General features: G+C 40.0%; 1 protein-coding gene across 3 annotated transcripts in view; it reads left to right on the forward strand.

Annotated features, from left to right (window-relative positions):
• The window catches only part of Stam (signal transducing adaptor molecule), a 60,023-nt gene extending 50,450 nt beyond the window's left edge, over positions 1-9,573 (forward strand). Inside the window, exons 11-14 of one of the 3 annotated variants that reach the window (XM_034509967.2) lie at positions 14-68; positions 838-991; positions 2,762-2,937; positions 7,416-9,573. In XM_034509967.2, the coding sequence (XP_034365858.1) occupies positions 14-68; positions 838-991; positions 2,762-2,937; positions 7,416-7,689 (659 nt within the window). In that variant the 3' untranslated portion in view covers positions 7,690-9,573. Of the gene's footprint in view, positions 1-13; positions 69-837; positions 992-2,761; positions 2,938-4,822; positions 4,953-7,023; positions 7,274-7,415 lie in introns of those variants that run through there. The other 2 variants (XM_076939520.1, XM_076939521.1) reach the window with 2 other exon arrangements.
• The last annotated feature ends 17,688 nt before the right edge of the window (positions 9,574-27,261 follow it).

Genomic DNA, 27,261 nt, shown 5'->3' on the forward strand with positions numbered 1-27,261 from the left:
CTTGTCATCTTAGCGATGTGTCACCAGATGGGACCTCTCATTGATGAAAAGCTGGAAGATATTGATAGGTAAAGAACTTGAACTATATTTAAATTGTAAATCTGTCTCTCTGAAACCATGCCAATAAACTGCCTTGAAAAAGGTACTCCAGACTGCAGAAATGGCTCAGATGGTAAAGAACTTGCCACACAACTGCAAGGACCTGAGTTTGGATCCTTACAGCCCACATAAAAAGCTGGGTGTGGTGGTGCATGCTATAAACCCAGTCAAGGGGGTGCAGCTAGGGAGAAACAAAGAAGAGTATGGTGCAGATAGATCCTTGAGGTCCACTGTCCAGCCAGCCATGGAGTCCGGATGAGCTTCAGCTTCCTTCTGTCTTAAACTAAAGGTAGAGAGCCATAGAGAAAAGACACCTGAAGTGTCTCAGGCCTCTACATGTGCATGCAGCTATTGCACTACAACACACAGACAGGACTCTCTAGAACCACTCTTTATTCACTGTTTTTACCTTGTTGTGAGTGAGGATTTGGGCTCATTTTCCCTTTCTTGAAAAGCAGGCTTCCTATGGGACTTCCTGTCTTCCTCTTTTCTATATAACAATGCTCACGAAGGCAGCATTACCATTGCCCACAGGCTGGCCATCTGTTACAAATGAGGACATCTAGACAGTTCGAGATAAAGGGCTCCAGCATGGCGTCTTAACCTGTAACAGATTTTGTTGCCTCAGGACCAAGCAGAAGGCCTTTTTGTCCCATTTATTGATCACTTTTGTTATTTTGATGAGTCATAATTTAGAGCAACGTATCATTTAACAGCAAATTATGTGTAATGTTTCAGAAAGCATTCAGAACTCTCAGAACTAAATGTGAAGGTGATGGAAGCTCTTTCATTGTATACGAAGTTAATGAATGAAGATCCGATGTATTCTATGTATGCAAAATTACAGAATCCGCAGTATTATGTGCAGTCATCTGCTGTTTCTGGTGCCCAGGTATGTTTTGTAAAGCTCAGAGGTGTTGTGCAAATTCTTAAATGTACTTGAGTTTATTTGGAATGTCTTAAATTTTTGTAAAATGCATGCGTATGTATCTCTGTGTTTGTGAATGCATGCTGCATGTGTGTACGGTACCCCTTGGTTGCCAGAAGAGGGTGTTGGATCCCCTGGAGTTGGATTTACAAGTGGTTTTGAACTGCATGAAATAATGAAATGTAGCCGTGAGACTTTGTCTATTCATGTAATGAAGACCGTTAGAGTTCTGATGTGAATCTGTTGCATTTAATGAAGTGGAAGGTATTTGGTTTCTTGGTGATTGTGTTAGTTTTCATAGCACATGAACACAATCTTGCTATCTAAAGACAGTAGAATGGTTTTTCAAATATATAAACAGATTTCACAATAAATAATTTTGTTAAGATGAAAAGTTTAAGTTTTCAGTGAGCCACGGTGGTTCATAATGGTAGGATAATTGCTGCACAGGTTGGCTGAGCATATGGAAATGCCCATCATTCAGGAGGAAGCTGAGGCAGGAGGATGGCTTCCTGCTTAAGGGCAGCTTGGACAACACAGAGAGGCTATACCAAGCTAGTCAGGGTTACAATCTCTCTCAGAAAAAAAGGACTTACTTAAATATAACAACAACAGAAAGGACAGCTTTTAGATATAGGAATTGGCAAACAAATCCAGCCTGCTACCTGTTTTTATCGATAGATACAGCCACCCCATTTATTTCTGTTTTACGTATGTCTGCTTTCTAAACCTATAGAACTGAGTACTTACAACAGACTTTGTGTACTTTAACCCTAGGAAGTTAGAGTGGTCTCTATTCATTCAGTTGGAGTTTAGAAATGTGAATTGTAAATACAGTCTAGGGCTATAAAACTATGAATTCAAGTACATTTCCAAAGTTTTGGGATTCATTTCATACACACACACACACACACACACACACACACACACACACACACATTTTTCATACAATCTGATCATGGTTTCCCTTCCCCTAACTCCTCCCAGATCCTCTCATTTCCACATTCCCCCAGCTACTCCCCCCCCACCCCCAAATAAACAAGCAGACAAACAAACTGGAATTTTTTTTAAAAAAACGCTCTTAACATGGAAAGTATATCATAAATTCAATATATAGGTTATGTTAGTGTAAAGTATATTTGAACAACAGAAAGAACAGCTTTTGGATATAGGAATTGGCAATAGGAATGCTTCTATATGAAAGTAAAATTTGCTCATATAATGCTTAAAATAAAAATTCAGACTTGGAAGATGACTCAGTACATAAAGTGCTTGCCAGACTAAAGTTTGGATTCCCAGCTTTCTTGTAAACTCCAGTTGGTCACGGTAGCTCTCCTGCAATCCCAGCACATGGAGATACAGAGGGGATTCCCAGAGCAAGCTGGCTAGCTCTAGTTTCCAAATAGTTGAGCTTTGGGTTCAGTAAGAGACCTTGGTTGAATAGATACAGTGGGAACTAATCCAGGAGGACACTTGACATCAACCTTTAGCCCGAATGCTTCTACATACTCACACATGCACACCGATTCATGCAAACATACATATACTTTCAAAAAGATGGGAAATCATCAAGTCTACTAAAAAGTGCCTTCATAAAATTTTAATTGCTAGAAGTAACATATAAAGGAAGTTGGAACAGTATTTCCTATTTTTGTAACTGAATGCCTCTGCTGAGTAACTTTGGAATATTCATTAAACTTATCTAATGGAGTGTTTCTGCATCATCTCTTATAGGTATATCCAGGGCCTGCTCAGAGTGGTACCTACCTGGTTGCTGGGAGTGCACAGATGACCCATCTGCAGAGCTACAGCCTTCCCCCAGAGCAACTGTCTTCTATCAGCCAAGGACCAGTTCCACCCTCTGCAAACCCAGCTCTTCCTAGTCAGCAGACCCAGGCTTCTTACCCGAAGTAATTTCATTATTGATGGTTGTTGGGGTTAACATTAAATTTTTTTAATTGGTTACATTGGTCTGTAAGCATATATCTGGATAAGAAGAACAGGAGGTAGGCATCACTGTTCAGACTGCCCTGTTTGTGTATAGAGTGGGTTTTGGAAGAACGCAGGTGAAATCTTTTCCTTGAAGCAAGTAGGGGTAGGCTTTTAAGAGTTCACCAGCACAGTGTTTCTGGGTTGCACAGGCACGCTTCGAGAAAGCAGCAGTGTCTATAAATGTCCTGTATGTACCTCATTATTGCAGGGCCCATCCACAAAGAGTGGGTGAGCTTTTAAAGACGTTATGTTGTCATGTCTCAGATGTTACTGTGGCTTCAAGGAAGATAGTAAGGAAGTCCAGTCCTGGCTGCATGGTACAGACCAAGTGCTGTGATTGTGTGTAACACATACTGACCGACTGACTCCCTATATTACCTGAGAGAGGTAACATTGGCACTCCATTTTGTTAATGGAAAACTGAGATACAGACTAGGTCCCACTTAGCTAAGATCCAAAACCAGGCATCAAGGCCAGGACACTAAAATTTAACCTCCTTTCTCACAGTTCAGCACATTTGGAATGATAGTGGATGGCTGTGTAGTATGCTCTGGGCACATACTAAATATTCTCTTAAATGCTAGCTGTCTCCTTTATGTTATACACTTTGTCTCTTTTCTGCTAGCTACCTGGTTGCTGAGGCTAACCCCTGCAGTTCATACAAACTCCTTTTTCTTATCTCTCCTCCTTTGTCTATCATGACAACTAATATATAATTATTTACTAATGTCCAAAATAAATCTTTCACACTAATATCATGATATTAATGACATTACAGCTGGATACTAATCATTTCTTACCCAATCACTATGGCTGCACAGCTTTTTGTCCTTATGAATGAGTTTGTCCAATTACTACATAAAGATAGTTTCTCATCAATTCAGATTGGTTCATTCATTCTTCGGTCCTCACCAGTGTATCTGTGGTATTCTCTCTGATCCTGTCATCTACTTTAACCCCTCAGGAACTATACTAACAGTATGCTCCAGCACACTCCAGCCTCTTGCCTCTCCTGCCACAGGTGCCACACCATGCCACACACATGCACACTTATACTATATTTTTGTTGGTTATGTAACATCTTTCTACTTTTACCTCTTTGAAAGATACAAGTTGGATATATATTCTTGGAGAACTTCCTCAAATCTTGAGACATTTTAATGCACTGGGTACATACCTGTATTCTAATTTTTTATACAACAAATTGTACACTTTATAGATAACTAGACTGTCTTTAAACTTAAGAAACTAAATCATATTTGTATAGGAAGTAGTTAGCATATGTTCACTGAGTCTTCCTTCTCACTTTTTATTGATTTTGCTTTTCTCCTTCAATATTGCCCTGTTTGTGAATTTATTACTCATTTCAAGGGGCTAATATTATCATTGAAGACTTTTTGTTGAATGGTTGCTTTTTAAAGTTACTTTCTCTTTATTTCCATCTTTCTATTTTTTTTAATCTATTATTTTTTTTTTACTTTGGAAGTACATACCTATATAAAATATTCCTTTCTCTCAGTGAGACCTTTCTTGATTACCCCATTTCAAATAGAAAAATCTTCTATCAGTTATTCTAAAGAAATTGCTTTTGTCTGTGTCCACTCACAGGCTCACATTCTTCACAGTGCTGGGATCAGATCTAGAACCATATGTATGTAGGCCAGTGTCCTACCACCAGTTTATATCTCATTTCTCATTAAATTCTTAAACGTGTGTTTAACACATGAAAAGTGATAAGTAAAATCAGGAAGTTAAGGTGGTTTTATTTTTTTCTCTCTTCTCAAAACACTGTCACCACTGGAGGTAGCTGTGGACACTACATGAGTACCGCCTCCTGAGTGAGCACCTTCCAGATATCCTGGGGACAGATGGCTGAGAAGTTCTTAATTCTAAAATTAAAGCTGTGTGGAAAGGAAGATGAAATGGCCTCCTGTACATTCCCTATTGGTTCTTTAGTACAGAGGTGTCAGCCCTGAAACTGTGTACAAATAAAGAACAAAAGTGCACTGTCAGTAGGTTGTGTTTATGTATTTGTGTTTAGGTATGCACGCGAGCGCGCGCGCGCGCACACACACACACACAAACCAGATGTAACAATAACCAGAGAAAAGGAAGCTATCAACTTGAGAGTAGGGTCCATGGGAGGGGCTTGGGGAAGGAAAGAGGGACAGTGATGTAATATTTTAATTAAAATATATAAAAAATTTTAAAAGAGAAAAAAAAAGAAGTAGCTTTTCAAATGTATGCTGAAGAGGGCTGGGGAAACCTGCCTGTGAGTCAATGAAACTCCGCATGGCCTTCCTTGACTGAGCTTTCAGCTCAGTCAGAGACAGCGCTCCTGACTACCCAGGCCTTGCTTTCCCTTCCATTTTCCTTTCTCAGATGCTCCATTTCCTCTGCCAGCAGTTGCCTTGTTTCTCCTCCTAGGCAGGCACTTGTTTTTATACATGTACAAATATACTACATATCAGTTTTTATATTACCTCAGAGTCTGTGTGATACCTTTCAAGGGACTGAAAGCTGTCCTCTCACCTCTGTCTTAATGTAGAATTTGGAATTGTCGGCACTGACACTTTCACATGTAGGTATTACTTAGTCACTGAGTTTCTGGTATAAAATTGTGTCCTAAGAGATGGCTGGAAAAGGGGGAAAGAAACTCAATCCTGGCTCTTGAAGCTGCTGCAATTTTACAGACATAGACACAGAAAGGAAGCAGTCTGAGGAAACAGTGTCAGGAGCACACATAGAGTCTGATGGTACCAGGAGCAGCACAAACGAAGGACGGCAGAGGTGTCCTAGAGAAAATGAAGCCAAGCCGAGAACTAACTAGACAACAGATAGGAGACCAGCCAAGAAGACCAGACATTTAAAGGACATGCCCTACAGAAAGTACTGTGGAATGCACAGGTGTTCCCTTAGAGGTGACCTGAATGTTCTACTATGTGCCAGGTTGGGCACATTGGATACAGGTGCCAACCTGAACAGCTACATTTACAGGTAGTAGGTAGATGTGGTGGGAGTTGGAGTGCGTGGGTTGTCCTTAGCCTGAACCCTTAGGGATTTCATAGGGAAGGTGGCCATGCCTTCATCTCACTAGTCCATTGAGATTGTTCTGTCAGGAAGTGCTGATGTCCTGATCCCTTGCTCATTTCCCAAGCCCACCTCTCTCACAGTTCTGTGCCTTCCCTGTTTTTAATGTGTGTTACTGGGTCAGGCTCTTGTCACTTGGTTTTTCTTTTCGTTTACTGCTCCTCACTTGCTGTTTCCAAACACACCTTTACATTGCTGACATCAGACAGTGTAGAAGCCCTCCCTCCCTTCATGCATTGCTCTGTCTGGTCAGACATTTCCTAAGGACTCCCGTGTTACTGAATGAGTACTCTGCGTGTCTATTTCAACTCCTGGTCTCCCAGGGACGTCAGGCCGCTTGTGTGCTGTTTTCTTATGTGTCTTCTGGACATCTCTCCTGCAGTGTCCAAAATCGATGATTCTTCCTGCCCATGCCGCTCTTGTTCCAGTCAGCTGCAGTCCCAAGCGTAGATTTCTCCTTTTAGTAAGTGGTCACTCCAGTTATTCTTATCAGTTATAAAATCAGACACACTAAACTACTTGGTCCATTATCAGATTTCACTGGCACTTTTTTCAGAGTAGGGTGTGACCCTTCTCTCCTGTGTCCACTATGGCTCTGGGCACTTGCCAGCTTTCACATCTGTTCTGTCCCCATGTGAGCCTGTCAGAAGTATGTCATATCTCATTACCTTTCTCCTCAAAACCACCCAGTGCCTGCTTCTTTCACTTGACTCACACTCATAGCCCAGTGGCTGCTAAGGAACTCAGTGGATCTGCTGCAGCCCCTCCTAACCGCTACTTTATCTCTTACACCACATGTGCCTTCTGCTCACTTTGCCATGAATGCCTTGGCCTCTTTTCTGTCCTTTGAACATGTCTGGCGTTATAAAACCTCATAGGCTTCTTTATCTTATCCTGACGTTTGTCTTTCCTAGACTGTTGATGGAGTTCCTCTCCCTTCTTAAGAACTTACCCTTGAATGAAGCCTTATCTGAAAGGCCTCCCTCCAACACCCTACAGAAGCAAGAATCCTTGGTTCCTGTACTTCTGGTATTTGCCATTCCCCGTTTTTCTTCACTGAGATTTTAAGCATTTACATACTATAAATTTATCAGCTTTTTTTTTTCTCCCACCAAAATGTAAGCTCTGTAATAATGGATACTTCTTTTCTTTCTTCGTAGCATCCCAGTGCTTAAGTAACAGGGTTTGATACTTTTGCATATACTTAATAAATTGTCAGATGAGTTGTTTAATAGCTGTCCTGCTCATCTCTGAATGGGCGCATAACTCAGTATTGAGCTAATTGAGTGTTTCTCTCCCTCCACAGTGCAATGGTTAGTTCTGTTCAAGGAAATTCGTATCCCAGCCAGGCTTCAATATATAGTCCTCCTCCTGCTGCTGCTGCTGCTGTAGTACCTGTACCTGTTCCTGTACCTGCTGCTGTACCTGTACCTGCTGACGTTACCATATACCAGAATGCAGGACCTAACATGTCCCAGGTGCCAAACTATACTTTAACATCATCAACCCTGCCTCAAACAGGAGGCAGCCAACAGCCACCTCAGCCACAGCAAGCATATTCTCAGAAGGCTCTGCTATAGGACTTGATGCTTGATATTCCTCTTGGTGGCATATTTCTGCTGAATGCCACTGACAATGTCAGGAGATTCGGTAACATCCTAAAATTTGTTTTTCCTCAGCTTATAAGAGTCTATCTTGGTCAAGTTCAAATACTCAAGAAGGTAGAACTGTCTTCAATTTGCACTGACTTTTTAGAGGAATGCCCCTCCCCCCCGAGGAATGAAACTACTTACAACATTTATTTCCTTTCATAATATGAAGAATTGTTACAAGATTATTGTCTTGTAAAATTACCTGGTCTGCAACACTCAAAAGATCAAAAACTGCTGTGGCAAATGTTATGTACATATATTGACATGTAATTTCATTAGTGACCATTTGAATTACAATGGTGATCATGTGAATATATTTAACACTGTGTTAAATTAATTTACATTGTTTTATTTTAATCATGAACAAGTATGTTTGCTAATGTTTTGTGTAAATTTAAGATAAGTACACTATCTTTTTAAGCTACAAGAGAACCAAGTTGTAGCACATTGACCTGAAGGCATTGTCTTGTAGTGTCACATTAAATTGAACCTTTTACTAATTGTGAGGAAAGCGTGTATGTTGTATCTTCCTGTAGCTCCTGCCCACTGCTGGTTGTCATCACACCAGCGTACAGTAGCCACATTTTTGGTGCAATTAGTGGAAAATAATGTTCCCTTTAAACTTTTATATTTTGGCATGATGTTCCAAGTATTGTGGACCATGAGACAAAAATTAGTCTTTGTATTTTATTTGGAAAGAAGTAACATTGATTTACTTTTTCATAGTTGACCATGGTGATTAGGTTTTAAAGCTGTATTCTGTGTTTATTAGTAGCAGTGACACCAAAGATAGAGGCGATGCACATAGAGAGTTTTCAACTGGAAAAAAAAAAAAGAACTAACACTACATTTTCAAAGTCTCTTGTAATTTATAGGGTATAAACAAAATTCGATTCACTTGTCTTACCCCACTAGTTTTTTTTTTAAAATGTTGTTGACACATTGTATCTTTTAATTCTCATTAAAATGGATATAAATAGGTGTTTCAAAGTAATTTATATTCTGATTTTGTTTAATAGCTTATATATTTATTGTTAAGTTTCAAACTGGAGTCTAAGTTTTTCCCTCTTGATCTCTGTCTCATTTGAAGTTCTAATAGAATTATTTTTGCTTATTTACAAGTAATTTTAATGAATTATTTTAATCCATACAAAAATTCCACTGACATTTTAGTCATAAATATTTATAATTCCCCTGATTGTACTATACTATTTTTTAAATAACCTAAAATTTGAGTATCATGTTTCCTCGACCTAAAGATTTGCATTTCTGAGACTTGTTTTCTTTTTGACAAATGACTTCAGCTTTGGCAAATAATGTTAAGAGTTGTTAACTCACAGGTTTATATTTACAGCTCTTTCACTCTTAGGTTTACTTGAGTTTAAAGTATGTCACCACCAAATAGTAATGTTAAGATTTTAATTCAGGTGTCACATTTTAAGTAGGGTTTTTTTTTGTTGTTGTTTTATTTATTTTTTTTTTTAGAAAACTTTGTAAGCAGGTAGATTATAATCTTTTTTTTTGTTCCAATTTAAATCTTATGTTATACGTGATATACTTTTCTTCAGGTCATACTGTAGTTTTCTTGTATTTTTATAAGTTTTTGTTTACAACTAACTATATTTCTATTTTCATTTTGATACCTTCATGTTAAAAAACAGCAACAAAATAGTCTCCAGTACGCATCTTACCCTTTAAGTATGTCAGTGGTGAACTGAAAAAATGAAAAGCTACCCATTGTACAATGGATATATATTTTTTTATTATGTATTAGATTACCAAGAAGATAAAGAGATGAATGAGTGACTGGTATGGACTCTGTCTTAGTAACTTCACTTGGGTAACCAGGCAGAAAAGTTCAGTAGTAATGAGGCACCGACCTTTCAACTTTGAAGTAGCATGACTAGGGAAGAAAATGGGTTAAGGGGGTTCGGAAATAGTTCTATTTGAAATACTGTGCAAATTGCACTTCAAGAAAACCTTTGCTGGGTGTGATAATGAGGATGCACACCTTTAATCCCAGCACTCAGAAGGAGGAGGCAGGCAGAGTTTGAGGCCAGCCTGGACTGCTGAGTAAGTTCTAAGCCTGCCAGGCTACATAGTGAGATCCTGTCTCAAAAACCAAATAGCAACAGCAGCAACAAATTTTCCTTGACGGCCGTTCATAATTTGATAAATAGACTATTTTAAAAACCGTCTCTGTAGAGTAAACATCTATGAAGGAGATGCTTTGTTTATTCCTTTTTTAGGCTTTGAGAAATGTTTCTATAAAAATGACCCCTGAAGGAGACAGAATGCAGCTGTGTCCCGTGCTATAGTCCCCATACAGTGTTGGGTGTGATAATAATGTCAGTGCCTGAGATCAGTAGCTGTGGCCTGTGCTCTGTACTAAGAGGATTTTATAGACTTTCGTGACCCTTTGACCATCACTGTTCCCTGTCACCCCAGTTGGGTAGGGATATTTTTCTAAGATGTGCCCAGACATGCCCATCTTACTCACTTCTTTCTTAGTTCCTTCTGGAACATTTCTTTGCTCTTCCCTTTTAATACTCAAAGTGTTCAATAAATCAGCATCGTTCATTTCTAGTATAGAGGGCTTTCGTGTGTGACCTCTGTCTCTTGGAACTTGAATATAGTCTTTGTCCAGTGCTTAAGTTTGTATTAGATGAGTGTCCTGTGTAATAAACTGTGCAGCTCTAACAAACTGTAGAAATTATTTTCTAATAAGAGGTTCATTGGTAGTCGGGCAGTGGTGGCGCACGCCTTTAATCACAGCACTTGGGAGGCAGAGGCAGGCGGATTTCTGAGTTCAAGGCCAGCCTGGTCTACAGAGTGAGTTCCAGGACAGCCAGGGCTACACAGAGAAACCCTGTCTCGGGAAAAAAAAAAAAAAAAAAAAGGTTCATTGGTATGATTGGGCACATTTTCATGCAGTGTACATTAAAATCATTGTTTTATTTTTTTACTTATTACCTTGTTTTACTTACCAATTGTATTATAATAATAATAGCTTTCTTTATATCTCCTTTTATGTTAATAACGCAAATTAGGGCTAAAATTTTTATTTCATTTGTCATTTTCCAACAATTTTGTTAGGTTTTTTAATTTTTGTTTCTTTGGTTTGTTTGGGCTTGATACCTGTTTGTATTTCTTAGTATAAAGAATATATAAAAGAAGTTATCTTTGGTTTTTTCTCTGAGGTCTTAATTTTCAGTTATCTTTCCTTGGAATGGGAGCAAGAATGCCAGTTGGGCTGCTGCTATGGGTGTTGGTTTACCCAATAGCTGTTTGCTCCGAGAAGTTTCCAGCCTACAAAACATCAACTACACAAATATTCATCTAAATTCACTAATTACCCACATTTGCTTCATCTCTTTGTATATATATTCATGTACATCTGTACTTGTATGTAGATTTATATGTGTACACACTCACACACACCTATTTTTGACCGGATAAACATGCTACAGAGAGAGACTATATACATGACTACTTCATTATGCTTTCTGTAAAGATCAGAACAGCCTCACATGTAACCTAAACCACTGTCATTTCCAGGAAAACTGACTGATAGTATGACCATTAACTGTCCTCCAAACTGTCTTAAATATGTGTATTTCAATATAAATGTATATATTGTTAAATCTAAGATTCATTCCAGGAACACATGCCACCTATATAGTGTCCCTGTACTCTGCTAGATTAATATAGATGAATTCCCATTACCATTTTTCTTTACTCTTATGTTGACTTTTAAAGATTCATAGTATATCATAGAATTTCCTACATTATTCTGAGTCTTCTTCCTTCCTTCCTTCCTTCCTTCCTTTCTTTGTTCGTTCATAGTATCCTTTAACTTAGTTTTTCATGTCCCATGAAAATTCTTATATATTTTGTTTTTATACAAAAAATTGTAAATAAAAAGCACATACTAAGATTAACCAGAAGAAAAGATTATGCATCCAAATTATTTCTATACAGTTAAAATGGGCATTTAGAACAGAAGCTGTTGAACTTCTTTTGGATTTTACACTTTCACATTTTTATTTCATACACATTTTTATTAATTTATCCACCACCCAAATCTGAACATCCATTTTTATCGAAGTGACTCTTACTCCTAAAATATACATAAATCAGAACCCACATGACTGTTTTTAGAAGTAACAAAACTACTTGTTAGACGATGTCTCAGCAGGTAAGAGCATTTTTCATTGTCATACAAGCTTGGGGACCCGAGTTCAAATCGCCAGCACCAACATAAAAAACTAGATGTAGCAGTACTGTGAGACATTGCATCAGCAGGATCAAACCTGCTTATCTCCAGTTTCAGTGTGAGACCAGGTCTTAAGGGTATAAGTCAGCCAGTACATGGTAGAATGGTATACCTGATGTTCTCTGGCTTCTCTTGAGTGTGCATAGGGAGTGTGTGTGTGTGTGTGTGTGTGTGTGTGTGTGTGTGTGTGTGTGTGTAGACTGCATGTAGATCACACAAACATGCCAGAAAGTAGTGAGACTAGTTTTTCAGGCTTATTTCAGAAATTGCACATACAAAGAAACTTGGTTAGCCTTGCAGTTTCTGTCTGCTGTGTATAACTGATTAATCTGTGGCCACTGAGGCCAGAAGAGGGCACTGCAGTTTTGTTTTAAGAAACTGTTAAAAACAAAACAAAACAAAAAAACCCAATTAGCTTCTTCCTCCTATTCTCACCAAAGTGAGCTTTTCTCAGTGATTCACACACCCATTCAGGGTGGGTAGCTTCGAGGTAATTCCGTAAGTGCTATACTGTAGAAGGGCTATACTTTCAGATGCACACATTTGGTTTGCTTGTAAAGATTTCTCCTTACCCTCTTGTGAATATGAAGATTCTGAGAGGGTAAAAGTTCTTTCTTTTTAAAAATCAGAATTGTTAATTTTCTCCATTTGATTATCAAATTGGAGTCAGATTGAGTAAAACATAGATTTAAGTTAGAAACATAAAAGATGCAACAATAAACGCTATTAGATGGTTAGGGCTTGGGATCCATTGGTTAATGGATTTTATAAAAATACTACGAAAGTATTGTTTCTTAGAAGGATGGATGGGATCTTTATTGTAGACCATTGTGTATCCTAAAGACAAACATAATAGATACTGGAGATAGTATATAGTATCTGCATGGTAGGTTACATCCCAGGTGGAAAATTTATATAAAACATATTTAAGATGAACATATATTCAAAGGAGTTCCTAAAACTGAAGAAGTAAACAGATACAAATATATTTGCTTTTAAGAGGCTTCTTAACATGTTCACACCTATAGATTGCATAGCACAAGATAAAATCATGGCATTAACTTTTATTATAAATGTGTCAGTTTGTTGTCACAAAGATTTCTTGGAAAGGAAGTAATGATAGTATTTTGCATTGGAGATAACGAGTAAGATTATATATATATATATATATATGTATGTATATATATATATATATATATATATATATATATATATATAATCTCTGTGTGTGTGTGTGTGTGTGTGTGTGTACACATTCATTCATACTTTATATATACACATATCCATCCTTAAGTGGAAATTTCAGTTTCTTGTTCTAGAAATTCAGAGGACTATCACACAGATACAGCTTTTCTTAAGAGAGCGTTCTTGGTTAGTAAATGGTCTTAGGCAACTCTGTGGTTCATCCCAGACCTGCTTTGTACTTTGGGATTTACAGTGCTGGTGTACCTTCAGAGTCAGTGGTAGATCCGCTCCTTCTCTTCTGCTTGTGTCTGAGATGTCCAGCCACTTGTCCTGAGTAACTAACTTGGGACATGTTAACCTGTATTGAAGTATATGAGGAGGGAGAGTGGGATAGTGCTGGGTACTGTGGCTCTGGGGTTGCATGTTTCTAGCGTAGCTGTGAGAACTTACCTTCTGGACATACTTTGGGGAAACTGAAGCTCTCAGCAAGCCAGTGAGCCTTTTCCCATGAGCTTACCCTGCCAGGGCATATGTTCTCTGGCAGAAGTAGTCCTGTGTAGTCCTGTTTTATTGGCTCTAGATTACTGGCAGTAATGGTCATTCTCTGCTTTGCAGTACTGGGGCCTACAGAGTATTTGAATACTTAACCCAAGAAGAAAGTTAGCCTAAGACTGAGGTTTTACTATTCTCCGGGTTCTAGTGCATGGTGTATTTTGGTCCTCAAGAAAAATGGAGGCAGTGAATGTTCTCATTAACTCTGTTGTGTCTTTTCATTGGCAAGCAAACAGCTCAGATACTATAGTACTGTGATGTTGTAGTTTCTGTCCTTGGTGCTGGTTAAGAATGTCTTGAAAATATTCTAGATGAGGTAAAAGGTCAGCATCCTAAATAGTCAAGAAAAATCTCAGTCTGTACCATTTAGTTCCAGGTTACCAATACAAAATATTAGCTATTATGTCGATTTATTTAATGTTAGCTATTATGTTGATTGCTCTAATGAACTTTTTTCTAGTGTCATTTGTGCTTCACACTATAATCATAGAAAATACTGGGGTTCTGTTGTGACACTGCCATACTTGCATGTTTGTGCCTTGGTCATAATCATTCTCCATTACCTACCCCTCCCCCACTTCTCCCCAGGTAACTTTCGTCTATGTTCATGTCATCTTTTTTGATTTTTTAAAAAATTTTTACAGGTATATAAAATAATTCTAAAGATAAAATATATTTATGTTTGACTTTAGAAGATTAGATATTGTTTGTATTTTTTTTAATTATTTTCTGTTATAATAGAGCCCACTAAAGATAAGATATAATGGCTTACTTCAAGTACAGTGTGTGTGTGTGTGTGTGTGTGTGTGTGTGTGTGTGTGTGTGTCCTCTTGTTAAGCTCTTGATTTGAGGAAGAAAAAAATTTTTTTTGAATCTTGTAACCCAGGCTGGCCTTGGACTTGTGGCTCAACATTCCATCCATAGGCCAGCCTGTTTTTTGTTTGTTTCTTTGCTTGTTTGTTTTTGTTTTGTTTTTCTGTCTCATAAAGTTTTTCAGAAATGGCCCCAGAATGAATGAGGTACTCATGGTTCTTCCTTCAGTGGCAAAATACCTCTGTGTCACAGTAAATACTGATTTCACATCTGCTTCTTTTTCTTTATGGGCAACTCACACTCTAATAAAACTTAGATATTGTAACATGAATGTGAATGTCAGGGCCATCTCTTATTTATGTAGTTGCCTAATATGAATTCAAATGGAGAGAGGCGGAGCCTCATGGATTCTCTCAAGTTTAACTTATATGCATTTGAAGTGGAGGGGCCTGTCTAGAATGGACAGACCTCTCTTAGGCAGTCGATGCAAGTTTTACTGTTTGCTAAGGGTAGATAAAATGGTAGCGTACAGAGTTTTACTTTTGTGCTTGTCTTTCACATATTGAAATTATTACCTCAAAATTATTAGCATGATCGGAGCAAATTTTGTTCCTGATGTTCATCAAGAGTTTATAATGATTTATACTGATTTGTACCTTTGTGACACAAATACCACTTTAAAAAAAAAAAAAACTTTTTGAGGAATATTGAAACATAATTCTGTTTATTTTGTGGGAAATTTTACATGAAGTATTCAGTTCACATTTGTTTTATGTATAAGTCAAAATAGCCAAGAAAATTGTTTTAAAAACCAACCTCCCCAAATGGACGATGAGATGGTGAGGAGTGAAAGAAGAGATGTGTGTGGTGGTTCTGTCAGATGCTGGCGTCCCGAGGAAGCGAGCATCTGAGGTCTGCAATGCGAGAATTGCCGATGCCCATTCCTGACCTAGGCAAACCACTATAAATTAGAGTTGAGCAGCTCTGTCCATACTATATTTGGTGTCTTCCTAAAGTTATTTTAATTATCCCCTTTATTTACTCATCTGTGAATTACAAATCAAGTGCTACTTACACCTCCTTAGTTTCCCCCTGTCAACTCCAGAGCTGTCATTTGAGAAACATACAGTACTCCCAGAATGGTTACAACCAGCTGAAGAGGAACTTAGACAGTGGTGGTCCTTTCAGGCAGCAAGACATTGTGGCTTGCTTTTTGATTCCTACAATTATGTTGAACTGCTGCTGATGACACAGTAGGTTCACATTGTGTGTCCTAAAAGTCACTGTTGTGGGGAAAGCAATGCAATAATAAGTTCCTTAGGACTTACAATGAAATTAGGCTGGAAACACAGTATTCATAAACTTGAGCAATGAGTGAGCCAGCTCAGGATCACACATGTTAAATGGCTCAAATGAAAATATATGAACACAACAATAAATACAGCACCGTCCCTCTGGAAAGGGCAGACCATAGAAATGGGCACAGCAGGGGTTACAGCTGTTCTTTACAGGAGCTGTGGGAGAAGTCAGCTGAAAGAAGAGAAGTGACCTGGCTAGGGGTGAATGTGACTAAGCACTCCTGGATCTGAGGTCACTGGTAAGGGTTCAGAGTGTTACATGTGTGTTCCCTGTATTCTAATGATGGCGGTGGTTTCCCACATGTTACCTTGCGTTTTCCCTGGATAAGCAAATGCAGATTTGCATTTTGTTCATATGATCTCAACATGTGTCTGCTTCCTGGAGCAAACACGTTTTTAAGCAAATATAACATCAGTGCTGACCCGAAAGGTCATGTGGGGCCAGAAGGAGTGGCTTATTCCCACTTACTACTTTGGGGAAATATCCTTTATCTGTTTAAGTAACAGATTATGAATTACAAATAACCTCTGTGATTCAAAATGTTCTTTCCTCCTAGCAGATAATAAACTTTCCAGTTAAAGCATGAACAACTCAAAGGATTATTTTATGTCTTGTCTATAGTCTTAGAGAAATAATACCCGTCAGTACTATCCTCCCCAAAAAGGATGGAACAGAAGAAAATCAGAAACTTAGGATTTATTTTTTTCCTACTTAGTCAGATATAAGAATGCTTGTTATGTGGTCACTTTAATTTTGTAACTGTTAGTTCTTCATTTGACTGACTAGAATGAGCACAGGATTTTCAAGGTTCATTAACTTTCTAAAGAATTGGTATTTCATAGTTGCATATCTGCAGGCTAGGTAGTATAAATCAATGTCATTACAAGCTCATTTTGGTGTTAGTAGAACATTAGTTCTGAAATCAATCTACCCCAAATCTGTTACATAGTATACCGCTGAAGCCTTTTACTCTGAATCAGTTTGTGAGGCTCATTTTAGTACTTTTGGATATTTAATAATGATGTTGCTATGCTTGGAATGTGAAACGCTTACACTCAAGCTCTTTTTTTTTTTTTTTTTTTTTTTTTTTTTTTTTTTTTAATAAATGGCCCTCTCTGGTGGCTATTTTGAGAGGTTGTACTTTCATCAGATCTAGTTGGAGGAAGTGGGGTTCTAGGAAGCGAGACTCAGGGTATATCCATGCCCTGCATTGTTCTGATTTCTCCCTGCTCCTTGATTGGTGACATGAAACAAGCAGCTTCCTTATGCCCCTGTGCCATCGAGCCACCCACCAGCAGTTCTTCTCCAACATGAGAGATTGTGTCCTCTTAAACTGGGAAACAGAGTGAAGCTCATTCCTGTTGGTTTCCTGTCAGGAATTTATTCACAGCATGGAAGGAAATCACCAAACACAGGTGCTGAACTTAGAGATGAAGGCGTCAGGCCTTCCTAAATGGTGTGGGAATGCATATAACATTGGGGATTTATGAAAAGACACATTTCTAGTCCAGACCTAGTGCCCACCAACAGTCCCATGATGACCCTGTCTCCAGTATCCATCACTAGGCATAATCTAGATGAGCCAGCTATCCTTTTTGGCTTCCAGAGATAATCTACCTGCTTATTTTTGAAGCTTCAGATCACACTTTCTCATTACTTGATCCATTTGATGACTGTAAGAAATTTCTCAGAGCAGCCTGTCTTACGTAACTCCCTTGGAGTACCGAGGTTGAACTAGAGAAGCCTGGACAGCTGATACTTACGTTTGGGTTCCTCTGCAGGAGCTGATTTTGCTTTACCATACTCTCCAGAAACTCGTTTTCTGCAAACAACATGCTTATTTTCTTAATTGAACAGACCTCTCATATATAGTGCTTAGCCATTCATGAGTTGATGGACTGCAGGGTCAATGGACACCTGGCTGATTTTATAGCTTACATGGCCGTTGCGAACAGTAACTTGGTTGCATTTTCCCTGGTCAGATGGCTATGAAAACTGTATCAAGAGTTAAAGGCGTGATGGGCAAAAGGAGCCTTTATACATTTCTTGTTAGGGATGTAAATTCATCCAGCCACCTTGGAAATCAGTATGGAGGTACCTCAGTAAATTCAAAATAGCAATACCATTTGATCCAACTCTTCCTCTCCAGGGTATTATATATATATATGCCCAGAAGAACCAAGTCAGCACACAGTTGGTATGTCTGTGCATCCATGTTAATAATGGAAGCTGCTCACAGTAACTTCCAGAATCAACACATGGCTTAGAAGCACCATGGTAGGCTAGCTCCCACTCTGCCCTTATTTTAAACTCAGAATTGGGGGAAAATACAGAAACACAAGATGAAAAGTTTACCAGAAAAACATGACTGTTCTTACATTGAAAAGCCTAATGTATAAGCCTCTGGAAGCGGTAAGTATTGAATACCCTTGGATCTGGAGTGAAAGGGGGTTGCAAGCCTGTTAACCTGAGCCAGGGGAACTCAATCAGATCCTCTAGCTGCAGAGTTATCTGTCCAGCCCCTGGTATTTAGTTTCTTGAACACACACATCTAACATCATTGTCTTGCATTTCCTACATGTAATCGACCACATGAGCCCCCAGGGAATGTGTCACCCTCTCAATGGCTAGGGACAACCAATGCCAACATCTGAAGTGGGAAGATAGATTTTGTTCAGAAACCACTACAGTAGTTGCAGTCATGGTCTATGGGATACAATAAACTGGGGGAGTGGGGGAGTAGTCAGTGGATGAGAAGTCAACTAAGGAGGCTTCAGAGGTGGGGAGAATTCTGGGGAGTCCAAGCTGGGGTGGTCCACTGCCTAAGGGAATTGGGAGGTTGTCTCTAAACCTACTCAGTAGGAATAATTATTCTTAGATTTGTTATTTTATTTAATTGTGTACAAGTGTTGGCCTGCATGCCACCCATGGATGCTTGAATAGAGTTGGATCTCCCGAAACTACGACCTGCCATGTGGGTGTCAGGAACTGAACCTACATCTGCAGCAATAACAACATTAGGTGTGCTTAATCACTGAGCTATCTCTCATGACCCCAACAGGAATCTTTCAAACTGGCCTATTTAGGCCAGCAAGGATCTGGTCAAGGCCAAGGACTCATGAAGAAGATGGTTCAGAACACCTGGCTGAAGACTGATCAGGGAGTGGCGGTTCTCTGTCATACTCGCATTACCTCACTCCATACAGCTGTGCTTCCTGTTTAAGTGAGACTGGACCCAGAACTGCACCACCCATTTGGAGCACTGGATGTTTGTAATGACTTGATGTTATTGTGGAACTGAGCTTAAATCTTAGTTTGGACTCAGAAAATGTAGAAAAATTAATATAGATTAATGGGCTTAATTTGAGTTTACTACTAAATAAATTGGTTATATGGACCAGTTGCTGTCTTAATGGGACTTTATTTCACTGTTGTCACGCCATCACATAAACTAGCATTGTGGTGGTGAGTATGCTTTATGTTTTTTGAAATGGCTACTATAAAATTGAATCATGATTCTTTTTTTTTTTTTTTTTTTTTTGGGTCTGTGGGTTTTGTTTGTTTGCTTGTTTGTTTGTTCTTTAATGCTGGGGGCAGAACTCTGTGCCTTTCATAGTGAAGGGTCTTCTAAAGGGGCTTTACTTGGGTTGAAGTACTCACTGGAGAATTTGACAAAATCCAAATGGAGAGATGGGATAGAATTTGTTAGGAGGTGGTTCTCCATAGGTCTTTTGTGTGTCTGGATATCTTGCAGGCAGTGGTGTTGAATTTAGGAGAAAAGAGCAGTCTCTTGCAGTCTTGGATGATGCTGTCCCTTAATGTCCAGGTACAAGTGACAGAGGGAAGGTACCCACTGTTGATCTCTGGCCATACACAGGGGAGCACATCTTCACTTGCACACATGTGCACATGTAAATATAACATGCAAACATAGAGACAAACACACAATGTTTTTACTCAACTCAGTCCCCTCTCTATTAATTTGACCTTTTAAGTATACTAATGAATCTTCTTCCTCTGCTATACCAAGGGCTGTTTTTTCTTCCTGGAATTCACTTAATAAATGTTGAATAAATGGCCATTACCTTTTTCAATATGCAGGCAAGGCTGAGTTTACAGAGAGCTCTCTCACAGTCAGTGCCCTGGAAGAAACATTAATGTACTCAGGGTGTTCATATGAACACACTTTCAAGAAAGAATTCATTAGGACTAAAGGAAGAGGCTGGGAGACGGTTCAGTAGATTACAAGAACAAGGACCGAAATCTGGATTCCTAGCACCTGTGTAAAAGCCAAACATGGCTGCATGCACCTGTAACTGGGCAGGCAGAGACAGGTGGAACATGGAGACTTGCAGGCCAGTAAATGCAGCCTGAGCTCTGCATTCAGTGAGTGATCCCTGTCTCAGAAAATAAGGTGGAGAGCAACAATCACCTGATCTCTACCTTGGTCCTGTACAGGCACACACAGAGTGAGCATTCCTGCGTACCACGCAGACAGGCAGCCTGAGGGAGCAGACATAGGACTTTGAGGCCTCCTCTACTGTCATCACACCTAGGCCGGGTGATAGCCTCAAGTGTATGAACTTCAGTAGAGCCGGACATGAGGAGAGATAGACTGACAGAGTTGTACCAGGTACAGCAAGCAGGACAGATATAAATAGAATAAACTCCCACATCTTTCTGCCTTCTGATCTGGCACTCCTCTCACTAGCTAAGCCCAGTTGCCACATAATGACGGGAGCCTTCCAGGAGAAAGAAGGCAACTGGAGATGAAGGAGCACGTTAGAGACATGCTTGGACAGCAGCATGCAGTGCTAGTTAGTGAAATTTGATTTGGCACCTGCAAAAAAATCATAAACCTACCCTCTGGGAAGTATATGAATATGCACACATTGTGAAAAGCCAGACATGTTGTAGGTACTTTCCAGTGAATCACTTTATACGTGCATTACTATAATTTGTTTTAAAATACTGATTTTAAATTATCAGTAGGTGGTGCTGCTGAGATTTAAATGGAACGAGTATAGAATGTTCACTAAGCTGAACATTACCTAGGCTGTAGACAGGCTGTGGGAAGAACGTCATCCACAGCTCAGTCAATTTCTGACCGGTGTTTTGCAGTGTGGTATTTGAGAAACATTGGCTTTTTTAGAGTTTTATAGTACTTAATATGTAGAATATTCTAGATTCACCCAACAATATGAAGAATAATGACTTAGATGTGTGTCTGCAGAATCAGACGTGGCACATTATTGAGCATTGGTAGTTTTCTGACATACTGTAATGTGGGCATTTCTTGTCTTCATGTCTTACTCAGAGAAATCTAGCCATTGAATATATACACATACACATGCACATACACACATAATACATTTCAGTTTGAGTTCCTGGAGAAGAGAATTCCATGTGTGAAACTTCAGAGCTTTGTGCCCTCTGGCAGCATCCCAAGTGACGCTCTGAAGTACCGTTTCCTTGTCAAGTCTCAAGATAGAGAAAATACTATATACCTCCACAAATGAAAACTATGCCCATAAAAGAAAATCACAGTTTTACAAACCATTGAGCCTGGTAGAGATTTTTCAGGACGCTGAAGTTCTGATTTTTTTAAAAATTACATTGCAGAGATTCTTGATAAGAACTTCAAGAATCTGATTTAGTTAACCTGGAACGGGGCTGGAAAGCTGTATTAATATGTGTTCTAGTAATACACAGAAGAGACTAGTCTTGAAACCCTGACCCTCTTCAGCCTCTCTTTGAACTAAATCTCATCCATTCTGCCTAAGGTACAGCAAGTTTATCTTAAGAATCAATTTATCCATAAGCCCATGCAGTTTATCTTACAAATCGATTTAAAACTCCAACCTAGATCTCAAGGCTTTCCCATTCCACCAGTGGAGCCTTATCATCCCCACTGCAGATACAGGTCATGGATTTGGACATATTATATTACATATTATATTCCTGAACAATGAGAAAATTAAAACCAAAGTAACCTATATGGTTTCCTTTAAGTGTGTATGTTCCTCAAGATAGCTAGGAGAACTCTATTTAAAGTAAATATTCAAATCAGGACTTCATATAGTACAGTTACTAGAAACTTCCAGGAATAAGAGATGATAAAAGATGCTGGTAATCTGTTAAGATATAGCTCTTTTACCACAAAGACATGGCCTCCTGCTTTTAGAGCATAGTTAGAACCAGCAGGTATCATTCTTATAACCCAGTGATGATTTACAAGGACTCACCTCAAACGTTGCCAAAACACTCTTTAGCATCTGCATCCCACAAGAAGTTGGATTTGTCCAGTCACTCAAAACTATTTTTTTTAATTTTTAAAATTATTTTATTTATTTACACTTCAGCCATTGCTCCCCTTCTGGTCCCCCTTCCCACAGTTCCTCATCACATTCCTTCTCCCCCTTGCCTCTAAGAGGGTGCTCCTCCTCTGCCACCACTACTAGGCAACCCCTTTCCCTGGGGCTTCAAGCCTCTGGAGGGTTAGGTGCATTCTCTCCCACTGAAGCCAGACAAGGCAGGCTTCAGCTGTATATGTGTTGGGGGCCTCAGACCAGCTAGCGTATGATGCCTGGTTGGTGGCTCAGTGTCTGAGAGATCTTAGGGGTTAGTTGAAAATGCTGAACTTCCTATGGGGTCACTCTACTCCTCAGCTTCTTCCAGCCTTTTCCTAATTCAAACACAGGGGTCCCTGACTTCAGTCCAATGGTTGGGTGTGTGTATCTGCATCTGTCTCAGTCAGCTGCTTGTTGGGCCTCTCGGAGGACAGCCATGCTAAGCTCCTGTCTGTAAGCACATCATAGCATCAGTAATAATGTCAGGCCTTGGTGCCCTGCCATGAGATGGATCCCAAGTTGGGCCAGTCACTGTACTATCTTTCCCTCAGTCTCTTCTCCATTTTTGTCCCTGCATTTCTTTTAGGCAGGAACAATTCTGGGTCAGAAATTTTGACTGTGGGTTAATAATCCTGTCCCTCCACTTGAGGTCTTTCTACTGGAGGTGAGCTCTCGAGTTCCCTCTCCCACTGTTGGACATTTTGGCTAAGGTCACCCCCATTAAATCCTGAGAGTCTCTCACCTCCCAGGTCTCTACTACTTTCTAGAGAGTCCCCCAACCTCCCACCCACCAAGGCTGCATATTTCCATTCATTCTCCTGGCCCTCTAGGCTTCTCTCCTGCCCTCTCACATACTTGATCCTGTTCTCCTTTTCCCTTTTCCTCCTCTCTCCCACCCATGTCCCTACATGTCTACTAACCCTACATCTAACAGATGGCTAATATCCAAAATATATAAAGAACTCAAAAAGTTAACCTCCAAAAAAACCAAATAACCCAATTAACAAATGGGATACAGAGTTAGAAAGAGAATTCAAGACAGAAGAATCTTGAATGGCCGAGAAGCACTTAAAGAAATGCTCAAAGTCCTTAGTCATCAGGGAAGTGCAAATCAAGACAACCTTGAGACTCCACTGTACACCACTCAGAATGGCTAAGATAAAAAACTCAAGTGACAGCACATGTTGGCAGGAATATGGAGAAAGAGGAACACTCCTCCATAGTTGGTGGGATTGCAAACTGATACAACCATTCTGGAGATCAGTCTCAAGGTTCCTCAGAAAATTGAAAATAGTTCTACCTGAAGACCCAGCTATACAACTCCTGGGCCATATTACAAGGACACATGCTTCACTATGTTCATAGCAGCCTTATTTGTAATAGCCAGAAGCTGGAAGCAACCTAGATGTTCCTCAACCAAAGAATGGATACAGAAATGTGGTTCATTTACACAATGGGATACTATTAAGCTATTAAAAATGAGGACATCATGAATTTTGCAGGCAAATGGATGGAACTAGAAAATATCATTCTGAGTGAGGTAAGTCAGTCCCAAAAAGATATACATGGTATGTTGTTACGGTTAAAATTTAATGCAGCAGCACCTGATCTGTCTTGTTACAGGCCCACCATTCCCCCTCTCCCCTCACTAGGCAAGGCCTGAGGCTACGAGTGGCTGCAGGAGCATGCCACTTTTTGGCTCTGGCCACTGGCTCAAGTGGGTCAGAAGCACCGGCCAGGCCACCTATGAGACGCCAGCATGGGAGATGGCTCTGCAAATCTCCCATGCTGTCTCCACAAGTCTGGGCTAAGCCCAGACCATCTAGCCATCCATGCAATACCCGGTAGAAATGAGACTCTAATGTTTAAAGAATATCCAATAGTTTTATATATTTGGTACTGGTCAAATAACAAGATGCCCACACAATTAGAGGTGTGTCCCAATATCTAACCTTATGATATAAGTTGATACATGTGTGGTCTTCCATGGCTCCTACATCTCTCCCTCATCCTAGCTTCTCCTCTTCCTCTCCTTACGCCTTCCACATTATCTCCTCCTAAATTATCAAGTTTATGGTAAATGTTGCAGGGAAAATATCCTGCTACAGTATGTGATCACTAATGTGGATATTAGCCAAAAAGTACAGAATATGTAGGATACTTCCCACAGACCATAAAAGTGTAACAAGAAGAAAGGCCCAAGTGAGGATGCTTCAATCCCTAATTAGAGCTGAGAAGGAAGCCTTTATCCTCAGAGCATTTGAAGGATGTTAAAAGGGGAAGAAGTAGGACTTCCCCGATAAGGTGAGGAAAAAGTGGTACTTGGGGAGTGACTGAGTTATCTGACTCAAACAGAAACCAAATGTGTGCCACCCAGTGTTGTTAAGGAGCGCTGCCTCGTAGGCAAACTGCTGTGAAATTGTTTCAAATACATTGATCGAGTTGACTACATGTTTTCCAAGTCTGTGGTCAATACTACTGAGTACTTTCAAGATTTTAATTTTGAATAAAAATCGGACCAATTAAATCCTCAACTGTGGAAGTTTGGAAAACTCAAGCTTAAACATCCTTATGAATTTGGGAGTGAATTCATGTTAACTGATGAGGGATGCATGCACATTTAGGTAAGTTTCCCATTGACTCCCTTACTCTGAAGTCTTAAAAGGCAAACTTGGGTGGTTGTCATCTCTTGAAAAGCAGCATTTAAGAATCATTGTACAGAGTGGTGGTTTCTTCTTTTCTTTTTTTCTTTTGTTCTTCCCCTTTTGCTGTTGTATTTGATGCTCTGTAGCTGCCACCCTCCACTGTGGTGCGGGGTTATATGGAGGGGTAGGAAGATGTTGTTTTAGTTTTCGCCTTTAAGACTGTGGCATCATGAAAGGAGAGCATTTAAAAAGTCAGGGCTTTCTTTGCATTTTTTTTTTTTTTTTTAACTCAGGAAGAGTCCATTAGGAAAGGCCCTCCAAAGGGAATATGGCCTTGAGCTGGCTCTTACACAAAGACTAAGGTTATTTACTACCTGGACAGATGAAGTTATGCAGGATCACATACTAAATTTAGGATAGTGTAAACTCAGAGTAACATCGGCGGAGGGCAGAGAGCGCGTGGGGTCATAAGCTTACTGAGATGACTTGTAGTGATTTATTTGCTCACACCTGCTTATCAGGCTCAGCAAACTTTAGAAATTGTAAATTAGACCCAGGACCTCCTCCCCAGTCTCTGTAGATCCAGCTTGATCCCAAGAGAAGTGTTACCAGCTCCTGACTTTATGCACCTCAACACCATGTGATCTCAGGAAGCAAACTCCAGACATGCCACAATGTTTCTTGGCAGTTTGTCCATTTTATTTCACTGACCTTCTGCTAAAAACAATGAATGAAGCTCTAGATTCCCAGTGCTCTCGCTAACAGTTTTAGAGACTTTCAGTTTTTGACTTCCTGCCTGCAGGAAGGAAATGGCAGTTGGTAGTGTGGACAACAGGTGCTCCTCTGGATGGAATGTTATCTTCTGCTTACTAAAATAAAAAGTACTGCATCAACACTCCTACATGGAAGTAAATTCAAAACCACAGGGGCCAGTCATTCCACCACAGATCCAGCTTCAGAAACCAAATGTGTTCTCTGTCAGGAAGTTCTGACACCCGGCCTGGCAGGCAAGTGCAGGCTGAGGCACAGGCCTCTCAGATCAGTGTTGGACTCTCTCAAATAAAGCATTTGGAAGGTTTGAAAATGGCTTTTGCATGCCTTCAGGTTGGTTCGGTACAGTTGTGTGGAGATTCGTCAGGGAACTTAGGATGAAAGGCATCAGGACTTTAGTCCAACAGCTCTCAGTTGGAGGTAGATGGTTTGGGAAGCCCTCTTGCATCTCCCCATGACTGTGTCTCCAAATCTGGCCCTGGCATTGTTTCTTCCTCGTAGCTTAGTGTGAGCATAATGGTATCGTTTTCTTCTGCCAAGCAAGCCGGTTGCTCTATCAGTCATTCGGATAACTTCCCTGCCTGCCAGTCTATTCGTTATAATTTGGGCAAATGAGACAATAGAAAAAGTAGAGGCTGAACTCACTGGAGCTTGTGCCTTGGACCAGACAAGTACCAGGTGGTTCTCTCCTAGGCACCTTTGTCAGTGCTCACATCTGCTTTTGAGGGCACAAATGTTGGAAAAATTTGGAAGACACCATAGCACTGGCATTTGTGAAGCTTGTCAGTGTCTGGATAGGGCCAGAAGCATTGCCTAACACCAGGCATGAAATTAGTTGTGTAAACACCTCCTCCAACCCAGGACTTTGTCTTCCCTCTCTGGCCTTGGGACTCTAAAGAGCCATGTGTTGGAGGAAGGAGATATAGGAGGTGTATGACCGAACAAATAAACAAGCCTGTGGGCTGAGTGAGTCCATTACACAGGACAGATGGCTCTTGATTGATTTCTCCCGCAGTGTGAGGAACAGCATTCCCTTGGAATAAAAGAGCCCTTAGCCATTACAGAAGGCTATGCCTTCTGCAGCTGCTCTGTGTTTCCCTTCACATCTTCACCCATGCCTCCCACGAATGTGTGCTAAGAGCCCATTCTGTGCTGGGCACTGTGCTGAGAAATGATGACTCAAAGCTTAGGGCAGATGTTTCCTGCTTTCAAGGAGTGAATGGGCTTCCTGGAGATCCAGCTTGCAAACCAGGATATAGATAGCTATAACTGTGAGCAGAGAGGGTTTCCAAAAGCATTTGGCACAGAGGAGGTAATGCCACAGTCGACTTGGAGAAAGGGCCTAGAGAAAGGCTGGGCAGGAGAAAGTACTTAAGGTGAGCACGTTGCAGGATGCCTGTGACCTGTCTCTACTGCAAGAGCAACCCAGCGACCCAGCTCAGCGGAGAGGGTTTCCATGCCTTTGTCCTGCTTGATGTTGGCTCTGTGGTTCTTTGCTTCTGTTTAGTTTTTCCACTCAGAGGTTAAGTGGAAGTGAAATTTGTTTGTC

Source organism: Arvicanthis niloticus, chromosome 8 (genome assembly GCF_011762505.2).
Source record: "Arvicanthis niloticus isolate mArvNil1 chromosome 8, mArvNil1.pat.X, whole genome shotgun sequence".
In the NCBI taxonomy this organism is placed as follows: Eukaryota; Metazoa; Chordata; class Mammalia; order Rodentia; family Muridae; genus Arvicanthis; species Arvicanthis niloticus.